This window comes from Doryrhamphus excisus, linkage group LG8 (genome assembly GCF_037039965.1).
Source record: "Doryrhamphus excisus strain RoL-2023G ecotype Guam linkage group LG8, RoL_Dexc_Guam_v1.1, whole genome shotgun sequence".
Lineage (NCBI taxonomy): Eukaryota > Metazoa > Chordata > Actinopteri > Syngnathiformes > Syngnathidae > Doryrhamphus > Doryrhamphus excisus.
In genome coordinates this window covers 22,711,109-22,729,406 of record NC_136364.1, presented here as the reverse complement: position 1 = coordinate 22,729,406, position 18,298 = coordinate 22,711,109, and the positions used below count along the sequence as shown (strand labels likewise).

General features: G+C 39.3%; 3 protein-coding genes across 5 annotated transcripts; all 3 read right to left on the bottom strand.

The window, feature by feature from the left end:
* Nucleotides 1-490: 490 nt before the first annotated feature.
* rinl (Ras and Rab interactor-like) lies at nucleotides 491-9,635 on the bottom strand. Of its 2 annotated transcripts, XM_078793056.1 has the most exons (12): nucleotides 9,413-9,635; nucleotides 9,165-9,254; nucleotides 8,872-9,037; nucleotides 6,993-7,104; nucleotides 6,663-6,735; nucleotides 6,450-6,538; nucleotides 6,001-6,083; nucleotides 5,557-5,788; nucleotides 4,085-4,741; nucleotides 3,669-3,986; nucleotides 3,479-3,610; nucleotides 491-1,328 (listed from the first exon to the last, which is right to left on the bottom strand). In XM_078793056.1, coding segments are annotated over exons 2-12 (2,205 nt in total). In that variant the 5' UTR covers nucleotides 9,167-9,254; nucleotides 9,413-9,635; the 3' UTR covers nucleotides 491-987. The 2 variants fall into 2 exon arrangements, with proteins under 2 accessions (XP_078649182.1, XP_078649181.1); XM_078793055.1 differs by having other exon boundaries at nucleotides 9,165-9,635.
* A 449-nt stretch (nucleotides 9,636-10,084) lies between these two features.
* On the bottom strand, nucleotides 10,085-15,791 carry sirt2 (sirtuin 2 (silent mating type information regulation 2, homolog) 2 (S. cerevisiae)). 2 transcript variants are annotated; one of them, XM_058080252.2, is made up of 16 exons: nucleotides 15,552-15,791; nucleotides 15,365-15,411; nucleotides 15,221-15,269; nucleotides 14,892-15,002; nucleotides 14,772-14,813; nucleotides 14,573-14,679; nucleotides 14,436-14,492; nucleotides 14,264-14,332; nucleotides 14,054-14,183; nucleotides 13,914-13,973; nucleotides 12,818-12,873; nucleotides 12,664-12,740; nucleotides 12,500-12,551; nucleotides 12,330-12,397; nucleotides 11,305-11,371; nucleotides 10,085-10,897 (listed from the first exon to the last, which is right to left on the bottom strand). In XM_058080252.2, the coding sequence occupies exons 1-16, from the start codon at nucleotides 15,565-15,567 to the stop codon at nucleotides 10,778-10,780; spliced, it is 1,128 nt and encodes a 375-aa protein (XP_057936235.2). In that variant the 5' UTR covers nucleotides 15,568-15,791; the 3' UTR covers nucleotides 10,085-10,777. The 2 variants fall into 2 exon arrangements, with proteins under 2 accessions (XP_057936235.2, XP_057936236.2); XM_058080253.2 differs by having other exon boundaries at nucleotides 15,576-15,789.
* Nucleotides 15,792-16,377: 586 nt separating this feature from the next.
* Nucleotides 16,378-18,081, bottom strand: dmac2 (distal membrane arm assembly component 2). Its single transcript, XM_058080254.2, has 6 exons — nucleotides 18,028-18,081; nucleotides 17,597-17,787; nucleotides 17,212-17,292; nucleotides 16,981-17,120; nucleotides 16,724-16,886; nucleotides 16,378-16,627 (listed from the first exon to the last, which is right to left on the bottom strand). The coding sequence occupies exons 1-6, from the start codon at nucleotides 18,043-18,045 to the stop codon at nucleotides 16,504-16,506; spliced, it is 717 nt and encodes a 238-aa protein (XP_057936237.2). The 5' UTR covers nucleotides 18,046-18,081; the 3' UTR covers nucleotides 16,378-16,503.
* Between the last annotated feature and the right edge of the window lie 217 nt (nucleotides 18,082-18,298).

The window sequence follows — 18,298 nt, the reverse complement described above, 5'->3', positions numbered from 1 at the left end:
GCTTATTTACTGTCAAATTGCTACAAATTCATCCTTATTTCCTTAATGAAGCGCCACTAATGCACTTTAAACATGTAATGGGTATTAATAGTGAGTAATTTTCTTTGTTTGATTGAAATAAGAGTACATGGCCCACTTTTAATGACCTGAGTACAATTTGAGAAACCCTGCTATAGTTCACTCAGGGCCTATTACTGCCCTCTAGTGGTAGAGAAACATCATTGCAACGGCATAATGTGTTTTACCATTTATTATTCTTTGCTTATTTACTGTCAAATTGCTACAAATTCATCCTCATTTCCTTAATGAAGCGTCACTAACACACTTTAGACATGTAATGAGTATTAATATTGAGTAATTTTCTTTGTTTGATTGAAATAAGAGTACATGGCCCACTTTTAATGACCTGAGTACAATTTGAGAAACCCTGCTATAGTTCACTCAGGGCCTATTACTGCCCTCTTGTGGTGTAGAAACATCATTGCAACGGCACATTATGTTTCACCATTTATTCTTTTTTGGTTATTTACTGTCAAATTGCTACAAATTCAACATGGTTATGATTCAGGTATGAAAATACTAGTATGGATATATGCACCCTTAATATAAAATCTGGCGTATATCATCATTTTGTACATTTTAAAGAATATAATGTAGAAATATGTATTTTCATGTTAATACAAGAATACAAGGGTTATTCATGTGCATGGTGTGTATTATAACTTTATAATAAGCTGCAATGTGTATGACAATTTGTAGTAAGTGTATATATCATGACTGTTATTGCATCACATTGTTATATTGGTTATTGTTGGCAAAGATACTCAAAATAATGGCAGCCAAATTGCTTCCTGTACTCCTTTTTGGACATGCGGAGACTGTGAAGTGTACTGCGTAATGTACTCTACTCACGTGTAACTCATGTTAAAAATGAATGAAAGCATTATCATTTACAAGCATATAATGCGTACATATTTAATCCGATGCTCATGTGGTGTCCTTTTCACCTTCCCGGCCATCCTGCTGTTCAGAGTCCACCATCTCATCCGCGTCCATTTCTGTCTGCGTCTGTGGATCCTCCATCATGCTTCCTCCTACTTCCCCAGCGTCTCCCTCCCCTACCTGCACGGGCTTCTCAGGACACGCGTGTCTGCGAGTGGTCCATCTGCGCTGACTGTGACGGGATTGGTTGCTGTGCAGGGTGCGCCTGCGGTGCCATTGGCTGAGAGAGTGTTGGGCTTCGACGCTAAGTTGACGGGCGGCCAAGCGAGGCTGGAAGCTGCTGATGTAGTAGAGAGCGGCGTACAAGGTTGTGAGGTAGTAGCCAGCTGTTGATGAAAACAATGCAAAGAAAGAAAGTCACTAAGGATCAGTAACTTAAACTATATTAGGAAAGCAGGAAGTGAACAAATGTAACAGTTACTGATTGACAAAAAAAATACAAAATTAAAAACAAAACACAAAAAACCTTAAACTATATTAGGAAAGCAGGAAGTGAACAAATGTAACAGTTACTGATTGACAAAAAAATTACAAAATTTTGAAATAAAAAACAAAAAACCTTAAACTATATTAGGAAAGCAGGAAGTGAACAAATGTAACAGTTACTGATTGACAAAAAAATTACAAAATTTTGAAATAAAAAAACAAAAAACCTTAAACTATATTAGGAAAGCAGGAAGTGAACAAATGTAACAGTTACTGATTGACAAAAAAAAATAAAAATAAAAAAACCCAAAAACTTAAACTATATTAGGAAAGCAGGAAGTGAACAAATGTAACAGTTACTGATTGACAAAAAAATTACAAAATTTTGAAATAAAAAAAACAAAAACTTAAACTATATTAGGAAAGCAGGAAGTGAACAAATGTAACAGTTACTGATTGACAAAAAAATACAAAATTAAAAACAAAACACAAAAAACCTTAAACTATATTAGGAAAGCAGGAAGTGAACAAATGTAACAGTTACTGATTGACAAAAAAAAATAAAAATAAAAAAAACCCAAAAACTTAAACTATATTAGGAAAGCAGGAAGTGAACAAATGTAACAGTTACTGATTGACAAAAAAATTACAAAATTTTGAAATAAAAAACAAAAAACTTAAACTATATTAGGAAAGCAGGAAGTGAACAAATGTAACAGTTACTGATTGACAAAAAAAATACAAAATTAAAAACAAAACACAAAAAACCTTAAACTATATTAGGAAAGCAGGAAGTGAACAAATGTAACAGTTACTGATTGACAAAAAAATTACAAAATTTTGAAATAAAAAAACAAAAAACCTTAAACTATATTAGGAAAGCAGGAAGTGAACAAATGTAACAGTTACTGATTGACAAAAAAAAATAAAAATAAAAAAAACCCAAAAACTTAAACTATATTAGGAAAGCAGGAAGTGAACAAATGTAACAGTTACTGATTGACAAAAAAATTACAAAATTTTGAAATAAAAAAAACAAAAACTTAAACTATATTAGGAAAGCAGGAAGTGAACAAATGTAACAGTTACTGATTGACAAAAAAATACGAAATTAAAAACAAAACACAAAAAACCTTAAACTATATTAGGAAAGCAGGAAGTGAACAAATGTAACAGTTACTGATTGACAAAAAAAAATAAAAAAAAAAAAACCCAAAAACTTAAACTATATTAGGAAAGCAGGAAGTGAACAAATGTAACAGTTACTGATTGACAAAAAAATTACAAAATTTTGAAATAAAAAAACAAAAAACCTTAAACTATATTAGGAAAGCAGGAAGTGAACAAATGTAACAGTTACTGATTGACAAAAAAATTAAAAATAAAAAAAACCCAAAAACTTAAACTATATTAGGAAAGCAGGAAGTGAACAAATGTAACAGTTACTGATTGACAAAAAAATTACAAAATTTTGAAATAAAAAAAACAAAAAACTTAAACTATATTAGGAAAGCAGGAAGTGAACAAATGTAACAGTTACTGATTGACAAAAAAATACAAAATTAAAAACAAAACACAAAAAAACCTTAAACTATATTAGGAAAGCAGGAAGTGAACAAATGAGTTACTGATTGTAAAAGTACCAGATGGAGGGGTAGGATTTAATAAGCTTTGCTTCTTCCTACTCCTTTTGGACATGTGGAACTGGGAACTGATTATGGGATGCACTCAATTGGAATCTGATGCATGTTCAAATGAAATAAAACCATTACCATTACCATTACCATTACCATTACCATTACCATTACCATTACCATTACCATTACCAAAAGTCCACAAAGACATGCTTGCGTGAATTTGGTAAGGAAAAAAAGTGAGAACCCTGACCTCAAGCCCATGAAAAAAGCAACCATAAGCAAGGAAGGCCCTTTCATATAAAACCAGTGACACCTGAGCTCATAAACCGTATATTGTTCTGGATGAAAATGGGAATACTGGGATAAATGGGAATAATTGTGATACTGAGACTGGGTGAGACTATCTTCCATACCTTCTCCCTGAAGCTGTGTGGGGTCCAGCAGCTCCATCATGTAGTCCGTGTCAATCTGCAAGTTGAGCAGTTCACTCCGCAACAGCACCCAGGTCAGGCACGGCAGGAAATCATCCGCTCCTAAGACCACATCTGCAAGTACATCCGTAAATGTACGCCATGTTTTGCGTAACGCTTCGAGAAGTACTACCTGAACTGGCGTTGGCACTCATGCTGTGGTAGATCGTCTTGCAGACTTTCAGCAAGATATGGACCTTCTTGTTGGGGGAGTAGGCCTCGTGCATGCTCGTCCACCTTTGCTGGATCCGCTCAAGGGTGACAGAATCTGGAACGCCAACGCCTGCCGCCCCTCCAAGCGCCTCCACGCCGTTGTCTTCCAGAACACGCCGATTGTGCTCCAGACGCTGCAAACTTCCGTCATTTGTACGCCAGATGTGAATGCAGGAGTAAAGGTGAGCAGAAACGGGCTTTAAGGCCACCTTGTGCACCGAGATCTCAAGCAGGGGATCTATAGAAGATACGTATGAAATATTTAGAGTATAGAAAGAAGTATTGCATTTCTGTGTATGAATTTGAAGTTAAAAAAAGAGTCATTACATCACTTACCGATCTCCGAGTCACTCAGGTCTGTCATGCTGTCCAACAGGGTCTGGATGTCAGGGTAATCCAGAAGAGTCTCCCTCAGTGATGTCAGCAATGACCTGACTTCCTGTAAGAACTCTGACCCCGTGAAGCCACCGCCATCCGTTCCTCGCTGCAGCGTCACCTCCACAAATTCCTTGACGGCTGTTGCAAACGGTCCACGTTTCCTGTCGCTCAGCTCCACAACGCGATTGGTCAGCCTCCTCTTCTGACACACCAGACTGCCGAGAGCCTGGCCGACCGCTGAGAGCCGATTCATGACTTTGTCCGCCAGCCGGTGGGCTGACGGGTGGTGGGACGTGGGACTCGGCGGCCGATGTTCCTGCTCTTCTTCTATGCTGCTCACAGACAGCGAGTCCAGCTCAGGGGATGGTGGATGAAGTAAAGACGAAGGCCTGCTGGCTGACGGCAGCCAGAATCCGTCCTCGATCCACGAGACCCTGTGAGGGGACTGAGGTCCAGGGCTTCCGCGGTTGGAAGACGGAGGCAAGCTCCCTGTGCTGCCTCTGTTAGAAAGACTGGAGTTGGAACTTTGGCTGGATCTCCTCAGGATTACACCTCCTTGGATGGCTGACATCGATGAGGATGGTGGCGTTTCTTCGGATTTGGCTCTGACCATGCCTGGATATGAAACACAAATATCAACATTTAGTCAAATATCATACATAATAACTTCAGGATAATAATTTCAGGAATTAGTTCAGCATCTACTAACAAGTAGAAAACACCAAAACCTGATTCATTCATTCATTTTCTACTGCTTATCCTCATGTTTGAGGGCCAGGAAAACATATATATATTGATATAGATATATAGATATGTATATATATCATAAATAATGTGTAGTTTGCTAAATGCTGTACTCTTGAAAAGCGCAGGACTAGGATTTAAGTCCACTTCCAAAAAGCTTTTTTCTACCGCTTATCCTCATGAGGGTCACGGGGTGCTGGAGCCTATCCCAGCTGTCTTTGGGCGAGAGGCGGGGTCCACCCAGCCAATCCCAGGGCACATATAGACAAACAACCATTCACACTCACATTCATACCTATGGACAATTTGGAGTGGCTAATTAACCTAGCATGTTTTTGGAATGTGGGAGGAAACCGGAGTACCCGGAGAAAACCCACACATGCACGGGGAGAACATGCAAACTCCGAGGGTGGAATCGAACTCGGGTCTCCTAGCTGTGTGGCCTGTGTCAGTCGGTACAGTACAGATAAATAAATAGCCAGTGGGAGTACAATCTAGTTATTTTAAGATAGTAATAAGCTGTCCCGTATGTATTCTTTTACCATGCTAAGCAGATCATGCATAAGCATCATCCATAATGTACATCTATAAAAATACATTCATATTTTCCAACACACAAGCAGTACATTAAGATGAATATGCCGTCTAGAGAAGAACAAATATGACAATTAGGAACAAAAATCAACCTGAACATTCAGTGCTACCAAAGACAGCTTCGTGGTCCACGGAGATTGCTCTTTTGCTCCTCAGACCCGCCCCGGCCCATATTCGCGTGGAACTGAGGCGCCTCTCTCGCCTGTAGTGCGACGGCTGTGTGGCGCACTGCACACTGGTTGCCTGATGTGTAAGCCAATCATCTCCATGCTCGAGAAGGTAGAGCGGGTTGATGACACACAAAGCACCGTTGGTGGAGGTTAACTACACAAACACACATGGAGAGGTGAGACATGTCAATGAGACATCCATCCATCCAGGACTTATAATCAATCCATCCATCCATCCGTATGATGTAATGCATTCATACACAAATGCAACACTTATATTAGCAAAACAGTATAAATCACATTATTATTTTAGTGCAGGTGTTCATACGTAGTTCTTACTTTCATTTTAGGGAGTATGCATAGTACCTGTATGGAGCACATTATGGTGTTTGGCTCCAACTGGTTCCCATCATCAGACATCTGGTCAGGCGGTGTGCTGAGCCAGGTTTCTACATTACATAAGTGACATGATACGTTCATCAAATATGATGTTGGTCCATGACAGGAAGTCACTGATGGAACACTTTTGCAGTCAGGTATACTTTACATAGTTTTAGTATAGTTTACATACTTCACATACAAGAGTAAAACCTTTACAATTTCCTGGATTTTAGCACTCACAAGAAAAATAAAAAGTTACGTGTGCTCCCATTTAACCTAATCATTATTATTATAATTTTTTGTTGAGCTTTTAGCTCGATGGCTAGCGCTATTTACTCTCATTCTGCAGACCCTTGGAACAGAACACAACACAACACAACACTGGGCTGGCTGGACCAGGCCGGGTTACATTAAGACCCGCATAGGAGACTCACTGGGTTGAAGCTGGGAAAGACCACCCTTGGTGGTCCCAGTTACATTGTAGATCCAACGAGGTATCTTTAGACAGAGGGCCAACACGTCCCTACCACAGAAGATAAACATTGTAGTCACTTGATGACCTTAATTCTTCCCAATGTGGTGCAGTGCAAGTCTATGTGACTGAAAATGCCCGCAACGATAAAACAACCAAGACGGGAAGACCTCACCTGCTCAAAGAGTAGAAGAACACCAGTTGAGCCAAGTCCGAGAAAGAAAGAAAAGACCCAGAGAGGTGGAATACTGATGAAGAAACAGAGAAATTATTCATCATTGTACTTTGCCACCTATACAAACCTATACAACCTATACAAATCGATATAATATATAATAATATATTCATGCAAAGAACGTGCAAACTCCACACAGAGATGTCCGAGGGTGGAATTGAACTCGGGTCTCCTAGCTGCGAGGCCTGTGCTCTAACCACTCATCCGCCGTGCAACCACGGTCAAATATATTCCTAATAATTTGAGTTAGGTGTCATCGTCAGCCCATACCTGCGCCTGTCCATGTGATATCATAATCAAGTACCGCTTCATCGTCTCCTTCTGCAGACACACACAGCAAACTGGGCAGAGATGTCAAACCATCCCGCACAACCACAAAACTCTACAGGAGACACAGAATGACTCATTTCAGTATTTCGTGCGGCGGAAAAAGGTGACATCACGATGCTGAGAAACACTCGATAAAGCAATGAGAAAACATAGAAGAAATGTGGAGAATGAAGACTCAGCAGAATGAATTTCATGTTGAAAGAAGACTGTTACAAGAATTAGTGTCAGTTCACCAAGAGAGGCATCGTGCATTATACATGGACGTACCATGTTCACTAGGGAGGCTTTTTAATATGAAATGGGCTGGACTATATCTGCATATGGCTTCTGAAAAAGTAGGGAACATCATGATGGAATGACTAGTATTAATCCATCCAGTCCCAGGTAGAGTGAAACCTTGGTTAGTGTACACCCCAGTGCTCATATTTTCATTTTTCACAAAATATTTGCCTCGGTTTGCGGACATTGTCTCGGTTGCTGTACAATATAGTATGTGCGATATTCCAAAAACATGCTAGGTTAATTAGCCACTCCAAATTGTCCATAGGTATGAATGTGAGTGTGAATGGTTGTTTGTCTATATGTGCCCTGTGATTGGCTGGCCACCAGTCTTCTCACTCAAAGGCAGCTGGGATAGGCTCCAGCACCCCGCGACCTTCATGAGGATAAGCGGTAGAAAATGAATGAATTAATAAAAGTATTTTGTGTCAACGTTTTTAAATGTCCCAAATGATTTCATTAGATTTTCATTATTTTTCATGGGAAAAACTGATTTAGTTAGTTTTTTAATTTCGGGTTTCGCCTGACCTACTGGAATTTAAAAACTCTAACCAAGATTTCACTGTATAATAACAAAATTAAGATATGCCTTTATTCGTCCCTCAGTGGGGAAATTTGTATATATAATAACCTATATAGTGCTTTTTTTTAGCTAAACGGCCCCTTGTCAGTTTGGTCATAATAGAGTATTATTGTTTGTCATATTACTCAGGCATCCATACAATTCTAAATGTCTGAAATTATAAACGGGAATTACATAAGAGAATGAAATCCGATGCCATTCCTGCGTTTTTTGATACAGCATGTCTCATTTTTGCCTTGCGTGGTTGCAACTTTGAATGTAGACTTGCACAGGAAGTGGCTTGTGCTTACTTGAGCGAACCCGATTGTTCTCCGCATGTGAGAATGAAGTGCGTGAAAGCAAGAGAATAGCAAACAAGTAACTTACAACAATGCATATTGGAAGAAAAAAAAAAAGCTTCAATAGAATCTCAGCCAGCCACTTTCTCCTTTCTGCCTTCCATACTACTAAGCCGTGTTTATCAGCATGGAAACACTTTCATTTAGGTTAGCCATATGCGCTTAGTTAGATGCCTTTTTCATTAAAAAAAAGTAGATAAATGCAGAGTCTACCTTGTTAGTCTAGTCCTCTCTCAGCTCGATATGTCAATACATGGACGTGGACCCACTTATATTGAAGAAGTTCTACCAAGTCAAGTACTTGTGCAATCCACCCCACAAGTAGAATAAAGCATGTTCTGTTATTGGATGCCCAAACAGAAAAAGGGAACTACTGCAGTTGTTTGTGAAAGAGCGACATGTCCTTTTATAGGAAGGGACTAGCGAGGGCAGAACAATCGATTAGAGCACATTTTTAGGAATAACAATAGCTAACCTAATTGGAACAGAAGCAGCGAGTTGTTATGATGGACATCTACTACTCTCAATTGCAAACTGTCAAATAGAAAATAATTGCTATGAATTTTTCCCGAGGTGGAATCCCATTGAAATATGTGATGTGAACACAGTGGCGGCTCACCCCAGCAGATGTTCCACAGAGGGCAGAATGGGCCTGCTCTCTATCCCAGGGCGCCATGGGGCACCAGGCATTCTGACAGCTTCGAAGGTGGTCGAGGAGGAACGTTTTCCTCTTTCTGCTCCTCCATGGATCAGCAGTTGTCCCGTTGACTGGAGTGTGATCCGCCCTGGACACATGCATGGAGGACTGATGAACAACAAGTGGTCCTCACAATGCAGTATGTGCACACACGGCGAAACAACAGACAGTTTAACAAAATAGATTAAAATTGTGTATTCCTTAGTGGTACTTACATGCTTGGAGCTGCTTCACTTCATGTGGGCTCTCTGGCTCTTCAGGACTGTTTGCAAACGTCTCCACCTGTTGCAAGCCTCTCTTCCTTTCTGCATGGCACAACTCGTTTCAGCAGAGACTAAAATAGGAAGCTAACTTTGTTGTCAAAAACCTTCCAAGAAACATGCAAAAAATGTAAATATAAAGTGTTGCCTTCACTTGCAGCTTGTCCTTTAATATGCTTGCAGGCTGATGTGAAACTCTTCACCTGTGGTCTGGGTCCGTGTGGTTAGCCCTGCACAAGAGAACAAGATGACTGCAACCTGAAATACAGAAATGGATGACATTTATATGACTCAGATTGTCTTTCGAGTGAAGCCATTTTACATCAGCAACAAGTTTGTCTGTGCAGGGAAGCTCAGAGGTGACTGATGTGGGATCAGGGCTCTGTGCAGCCTAGTCAAATTCTTCCAGGCCAAACTTATTCAACCAAGAAAAAATAATAGGAGTGTAAAGGTGCTTATTGGGGTGTTTTTTCATGCCCCAAAAATATTTTGAATGTCCTAAACAGGTTTTCTTTATTTATTATATTACCAAATATTCCATTTATTAATATTGAATTTGTGGAAATTCACGGGTTTACAAGCAATTAACCGCAATAAAACCACTTTTTGTTTTAGAACCCCATCACAATGTGACCTTCCTTTGTCCCACGTCATCACTCTGCAATGTGGGTGTAGTTCCTTATATTTACAGTTTTACTTTTACATTTTGCTGTGAGAAATTTCATTGATGCAACATTTGTGGCGATATAACAATCACAGATTGCAAATTTTACCCTGCATGTTTTATTAGTTTAAACATTTTTAGCAGTAATGTTTATAATTTAGTCCTCGTTTTAAACAATAAAGTGCGTATTCAATGAGACAATAACCATGAATGAGTTTTACAAAGGTAAAATTTATTGCATTAGTTTCCATTATTTTTGTGCATATGTTCATATTGAATTTGCCCACATAAGAGATGTTGCACACAGTTTACAGTGAGCCTGTTAATGGATGTCACGCCATTATTTTTCTCAACACACACACACACACGGTGTGTTGCTCAATATTAGAAGCAAAACTTCATCTCATCAATGCCTAGCTGTCGAAGCAAAGGAAAAAAATGAGGCATTTCAAAACTGCCACATCACTCACTCCTTACTGATGGCCCACTAACACCCCACATCCCCCACTTTACTGACAAAGACATCCATTGTTATTAAGACTAACAAGAGAAATAATATTAGATACAAGAGAACAGCATGATTAGCCAGTATGTTGAGGCATCAGTGAATCTGCCCCCAATTTGTTTAGTAAACCGACTCTCCACACACTAAAATCCATTGCAGTAAAAACCTTCTATGTAGACCACAGAGGAACACATACAAGGTACCAAACAATGAAAATCAGACATAAGTTTTGTTATTGAAGTGCTAAAAGAAAAAAAATCAATGGCATGCCAGAGGAATTCTGTGAGTGTGTTTTAGTTGTTATACATGCAGTCTGAACGCAAAGCTTCATTTGTAAACAATAAATATAGATATAATTATCTCCTTCAACCTCCACCAACTTCCAAATGATCACACTTCTTATGTGGACCCTGGTGCCCCTGAAGAGGAACTTGCTCCTTGGCTCTCACTCGACTTTGCTTCCTTGTCCTGCTTTTCGATTCTGGCATGCTCACGTTTCACTAATTCTTCCAGCTCAGCCTGGTGACACAAGAGACTTTTTGTGACTCAAACTGACATGAATGACACGAGAAGCAACACAAGAAAAGCAACACAATGCTTTGCATAAAGTGAGAAGAGCCTCTACAGTGGTGAAAAGCGACCACAGAGCACAGGAACACATTTTTGGCTTACATTGTTGCTGTGCATTGAGAATATGAATAGAGAAGCCGTATTTAAAATGTATATTGAAAGTAAAAAACAAATCTAAATCAAAACAAACAAAAGAGTGTGGTACTCTTCTGCCTAACTGAAGCAAAACACTGACACCTATCAGTAAATATGTTGAAGTACACAAGCGTCAGAAAAAAAAAGGGATTTGAGATTGTATGTACAGTACATCCAAAGCTATATGGGAATGAAATGAAAAGTGCGACAATTGGTATTACCTTCCATCCCAGCAGCTCAGCTAGTGCCATACAGCCGTCATCACATGTGCTGATATGAGCAACATCTCTGGTGGGGGGTGGGGGACACAGTGTATTATCTGGATCATCAATATTCTACCAGCTACTACTGATACTAATTCTCATAGATACAAATACTCACATCTTACGTCCTCTTTTATGTCAATTCAAACTAGTTACTCTTTTCTCTCATTTTTTTTGTTTTCTCTATTTTTTATATTTATATTTTCTATATTTATTTATATTTACTGCTGCTTTTGTTTTCCAAATGATGCCAATAAAAAGTATTTTTGCACTTTTGTCACACTGTGGATATATTCCTATACAATGCTGCAAATAATCCCTTATTATTCCTAAACAAGTGATACCACATAATGTGTTGTCATTTAAATAATTCTTAGTTTCTATATTCCCAAATTGGTGTTACGTCCCTAACACCAAATTAAAACATGATCTTCCGGTAGAGAGAATGAGACATGATATTTTTGTCATTGGCGTCCTCTGGTGGTGTATACCAAAAGGTGCATGTCATACTACTGTTTACTCGTCATGTATCCATCATGAATAGTAAATGATCTTTCACTTTCCACCTCCAAGGTGTACACCTCAGAGTGCTTTGACACTGTTAGCACATTAACCTAGCGAGGATGCAGCATCAGGAGCAACTGGGGGTTCAGCATCTTGACCGAGGATATTTGACATGATCACAGGAGGACGGAAGATTGAACCTGCAACCATGAGGATGGGATATCGCCACTCTACTACCTGAGCCATGCAGCCTCCATCATAAAATAAGACTACTACAAAGTGTCCCACTTTACTTCATACTTCCATGTTCCAAGTAATGTAATTAGCTGTAACTTTATACAGTTCCTTAGTTCCTTGTATTAAGTCTTGTAACGTGATGTTTTTTTATTATTTCTATTTTGTTTGTAGTCAAGTTTTATCATTTTTAAATATCGGCTTTTTCATGCACCGATATCGATATTGGTCCAAAAAATTGGTACCTGTAAGCCTTGTCTGAGTCAAAGTCCATTCCTCCTCCAAAACCCAGCAGACCTAACATAGGGTCAGACTGCACATACAACAATACTGTTTAGAGCACACTCCACATACAATTAGCACGATACAAACATCAATTGAAGATAAGTTATCAGATGCATGGCAGGGACCTCACCCGGCCTGTCTTTTCCATGTTGATGAGCAGCCTGGGGCAGCTTTTGGAAACCCTGAGGAGAGCAAACAACACAGGAAGGGAGAATTACAATACACCAAAACTACGCTGGATAACGTTGTGCCGTAAATGTGTGTGCTTCATTCATCTGAAACGATTTGCAGTACCTGCTGACCAGACTTGCAAAAGGCTGGACCTGCAGAGACGTGCCCATGATGATGAGAAGATCACAACGGGGGAAGTCCTGGATGTGCAAAAAGGACATGAATGCAGATACTTTGCAACGTATTCTTTCCAAATGCAGCCTCCACATCAGCTCACCATCTTCATCGAGGTGAAGAACCGTACAGGTAGGCTCTCTCCAAAGAAGACAATATCTTGGAAAAGGGGACATGGAGGATTATGATTGAAGTATGCTGGATTTTTGAGGGTGGAGCAAATTAATACTTAAAATAAAATACAGGTGGGACTCGGTTTACGGCACACTCCCATAAATTAATGAAAAACATCATTAAAAGCATCTACAAAGCATCCAGAGAAACCCAAATCCCATTCAAGGATTTTATTTGCTGATTTTTATTCAGCTTTGAACAAGACACAGCCTCACCTTTTAATTAAACACCTTTCATCTTATTTTAATCTTCCAGATTTCCAGTTTTTAGACTTTCTTACAAATCGAATAGAGCAGGTTTTGGTGAACGGACACATGCCTGATCGCAGACTTTCAAATACAGGCTGGTGAGCTACAAATGAATTGCCCCTTTGGGGATAAATAACGTTTTCTGAATCTGAATTACGTCCTTAAACACAACACTTGCTCGAGAACCAGTGACAGCACCCGCAAGTGGAAGAATACTATGTGAGGTGTGCGGCTCAGACACATCGAGGAAGAATAACATCGCTTATTAGTTAACATTTTACACTCCATTATGAAGTGTGCCAAAGAAAAGGAAAGTGACAATTGTCCTAAAAAGCTTGGAGGAGACATACCCACCAATATTGGCCACAATATTGGTGCCAACTGTCATAAGAATCATTAAGGATAAAGATTATTGCGTGCTAATGAATGCTAGAGAGGGGTCATGGATTCCATGTGCTGTTACAAAGAGATCTGGGAGGGGGCTGTGTCTCCGCACTAACTGAAGATAATCATTTAAGGAGATATAAAAGCCTGCAAGACAACCACAAGGACAAAAGTAGGAGTTGTTCTCTTTTTATTACTTTTCCATTGAGTTATTGTATTTAAAGTTTTTTTTAATTGCTTTTCATGTATTGTTTGTGTGTTCTGTGTACAGTGTGAGTGACTTAAGAGCTAATTTAGGTATAATTGACTTACACGAAAAGACAACTTGCATCACAATCTTGGAACGGAAGTCGTTCATAACCATAAGAGCTCCTCTAAAGGGAAAAAACTGACCTGGTTTGACCAGACTGCTGCATTTCTCACATTTGGGAATGTCATCGGAAAAGATTTTTTCTGCAAAGACAAGGACATTTTGGTCCCAAACACTGAAAGTCTAACTAACATTATGTGTGAAACAAAAGAAAAATAAACACCTTTCATCCAGTCCAGGTTGTACTCTTTGCGGCAAGTGAACTTGACGCAGTGGGATGTGTAAAAGGTTCCATGAGCTTCAATTAGATCACCGCTCTCAAGCCCGGCCACACGCTCCAGGGTGTCAATATTCTAAACAATCACGATCACATTAATGTTATAAAGCAACAGGAAGACTTTGTGGGAAATGAAATTGTGTTTTTTTTTTTTGCCTGTGTGTAGCAGCGTTTCAGGAGACCCTTGTCTTTCAGCAGCTTCATGAAGTAGTGACAGACGGTCGGCTGCCACAGAAATCATCAACAAAAGAAGAAACAACTGAAGCAATTCCATTTCCGAGGTGATGATTAAAAAGCATTTATGATGTGATGGCTGACTTGGTTGTACCTTAAACTGTCCTGGATAAAGCTCCCTGGCCAAGGCAAAGAAGGGCTCTGGATGTTTCTAGGATAGATCAGGTTGACATTTGCTTTTCATGAAAAAAATACATTGAACGCAATTCATCTATCAAACATTGAACCTACCTTGAAATAATCAATCTGGAAGATGGCCTCTGGATAGGGAAGGTTATATTTCTGCAGGTTTGCATACAGGCCAGTACCAGGTGAGCGAAAATCAGGAATCCCAGCCGCTGTGGACGTTCAGTTACAGAAGTAAAACTACAATCAGCACTACTCCGAAATGTATGTATCTGTAAATGCTTTCTTTCCTTATAATACTCACATGTAGATATGCCTGCTCCAGCCATGCAGATGATATTTTTACCTGTAAGAAACACATCCTAGTAAACCTCCACACATAGTTGATGCAAGAGTTGATGAAAGAGCGCAGACGGAAACTCACATTTGCCACTTAGAATGTATTGTGCCACTCCCTCCAAGGTCAAATCATCCAAAACCTTTTCAGTTGAGCCGAGGCCCAGGGTGCGAGAAAACAGGGTCCGCAGGAAGTCCACTGGCAGGATGACAGGAGCAAGTAAAATAGATATAAATGTAATGAAACTTAACTCCGGATGTAATGGTGGCTTGTATTTGCTGCACAGTATTGTAAACATAAGTAATACATAGTAATAAATAATAGGAATTGCCTTACTATTTCATATGAAACAACATAATTATAGCGCTATAAAGATAACTGAAAGATAACTAATAAATAAAGAGGTTATGACAAACTCTCTGAGTTTCCAGCTGCTTCCTCCTCACTACTATCGTCGGATTGCTCCTAGCAGAAAAACAACAAAGTACGTCATTGTACTAGAAGGAATCATGTCAACTCATGACAATGACATCTTGTTGGATAGAAACATTTTTTAATACCTCTGGTTCAGATGTAGTTTCCTCCTCTTCCTTTGTAGTAGGCAGTTCTAAAAACGTAAAACATCAGTTCACATGAAATGCCTTGGGAATCCATTAGTGGTTTTAGGCTAGCTACCAGCTACTAGCTAAACCACTACGAAGAACGTCATCTGAATTAGCACACATTAAAGATATATTATTGTCCTACCTGAAGATTCAGACATTTATTCACCTTTGGACTCTTTCTTGTCAAAGTGGCCCGAACGACAACCTGCTTAAACCCACCCTTTTTAAACAATTATGACAGCTATCTATGTATAATAGTCTCGAGACAGTTGGCCTATGTTGTTGTCCGCCCAAAAATACAATCCGGGTGTCTCGTAGCGCCAAGACGTTATTGGTTCCTACCCATGAAATGTTTTGACCCCAACGGGGATGTTTTTTTTATTTATAAAAACATCCACTTAGTTGTAGAAAGGGGTTAGTTTGTGGGCAGACATTTGAATGCGGAAGGGGCAGAATTATATCCACTAGTCACCAAAGGGGAGGAACACATGTTCTGTAGTGAAAGTACTACTACACAAAAGGTAATCATAATGCTGGCAAAACATTCTCTCAACTCACCCTTTTCTTCTCTCAGCCCCACTCATCTTCAACTGCCCTGTGCATGATCAATCTCTAAATGGATTATGAGATTTACATTTCACTCATAAGCCTGCATGCTGCAGGAAATACTGTACATCGCCCATATTAGGTAAAACAGGTACAATTTAAGATGTATTACAAGACAAAAAAAGAGTCTGCCCAGTATACATTATTTGGATTCACTGGCATTACAATAAATAATGTACTGTATATTTTAAAATAATTTAAATGACTTAAAGATTTATATATTAGGATGTACTGTATGCTGATTCAATATTATATCAACCGTTATTTAATCCATAATATGCAAAGGCAAATATGATTCTGAGGCTGTACAGACACATCAAAATAGTACAATATATCTTGAATGACAAATAATCATCATCACTGTTTGATTATCAAAATGTATTTATTACCATTACATTACATATATACCATGTGCAATACAGTATAATGTTTTGTCCTTGTGTGAACTCTTTTTCAAGCTTTTCTTGCACTTCTCAGTGACTCCCTGACTAGCTGAAGTTATAGCCGTTAGCGACGACCTCACACTGTGGTAGCATTTCTTCAAGCAGGATGACCACCAAACCAGGAGATGAAATCTGTGGGAGGGATGACACGTCCAAACGGCGCAGGCCCCTGCAAAATACGGGTTCAATGAAAAATAAGTATTTAACATAATAGAAGTGATCAGTCACACTACTTATGATCATCTATGATGCGAGTATGAATTACTTGAGGTTCCTCAAGGCAGCCAGCCCACCGATGGTGATGCGCGGGCAATGAGAGATGTCCAGCTGCTTTAGAGAGTTTTGGAATACATGGAGCCTGGCCAAGAACCAGTCATCCACTTCAGGACATCCTCTTAAGGTCAGAGTCTGCAGAGATCGCTGCCCCTCTTTGACAGAACATACAAAACACAAATCAAAATGAACAGCCTTGTGATAACACACATTATCAATATATTAAAGAAGAAATAAAGTACTATTTACCCAAATTGGACAGTCCAGTGTAGTTAATAATTGTATAACTCATGTCCACTTCCTCAAGAGGTGTGTCTTTATAGTTCAAGAAGTCCCAATTGAACTTGCCCTTGCGGTCTGCACGGAACCATTCCAATTGTCCAACAAAACTGACGATGCAGAAGAGACGTGGAGAACAGATTTTTTGCTACAAATTCATACTTTTGTACCAAAATACCAACAATCTCAGACGACACCTACCGAAATCCTCCCTTTAAATTCAAGACATAGTATGCCGCTGCAATGTCAGCCCCATAACGGCTCTCGGTGTAGCTGTAGTAACTGAAAGGCAAGGAGACAGTTGGGTCAGGAAATTATAGACATCTCATATCATGCGTGTTGCATAAAAGGATAAATGACAATCAGAAATAAATAGTAGATTTGCCTGGGTTTTGTATTCTCAAGGCGTAACTACAGGCTTAATACAAATACATCAACATTCTAATAGAAGAAACTGAATATTTGTGATGGATCGTTACCGTTGGACCTGATGTAGTGTATACCTAATGATATGACCAACTGTGGTATTTCCTGCTTACACATTGTCCAGTAATAATGGCATAAATGGTGCAAGAAATGTTCTCACGCGTTTTTCTTCAATAGTCCTCTCCTCTTTAGCCGAGCCTTCCAGCTGAGGAACATCTCGACGTCATAGAAACGCTGGGTGAGGAAGAGGAGCATCCTTATGTGCAGAGGAGGCGAACTCACAGAGCTGGAGCTCCATGGTCGCTTAGCAACAATGAGCCGAGATGACCGCTGACAGCACCTAAGTAGAGACTGAGCAGATACATCGAACATATATAAGTATTACATTCACCATTGGTGTGCAAAAGAAATGAATAACACGAAATGTAGCAAACACGTCTGCGCATGCCCTAAGAGAACATTTACACCAGATATCTAACACAACAATATGATCTATAAACGTTGAAATACTGTCGCTCTACTTTTATGTCGATCTCCGTAAAGTAGTTGTAGATTATTCTACTAATATTTCCAAAGTGAAGGGTAACTTACCACCACCGGGGCCGACATGTTTTTCTACAGGAAGCCACGAGTGTCAAATGTGTCTTCCGCATTATGAGGCAGGGTGTTATTCTTTTTTTGACCACACGAGGTCGCTATAGACACGTACCTTACCTATTACAGCTAGCATGGAATGCGTCACGAACACAATTTATTTATTACATTAAACAAGCTCTACAGTAAAAAGAATCGGTGTTAAGCATCGTAGTTCTTCAAATACAAATGTAAAAATACAAAAATAAATCGAAAATTATAATTGTAA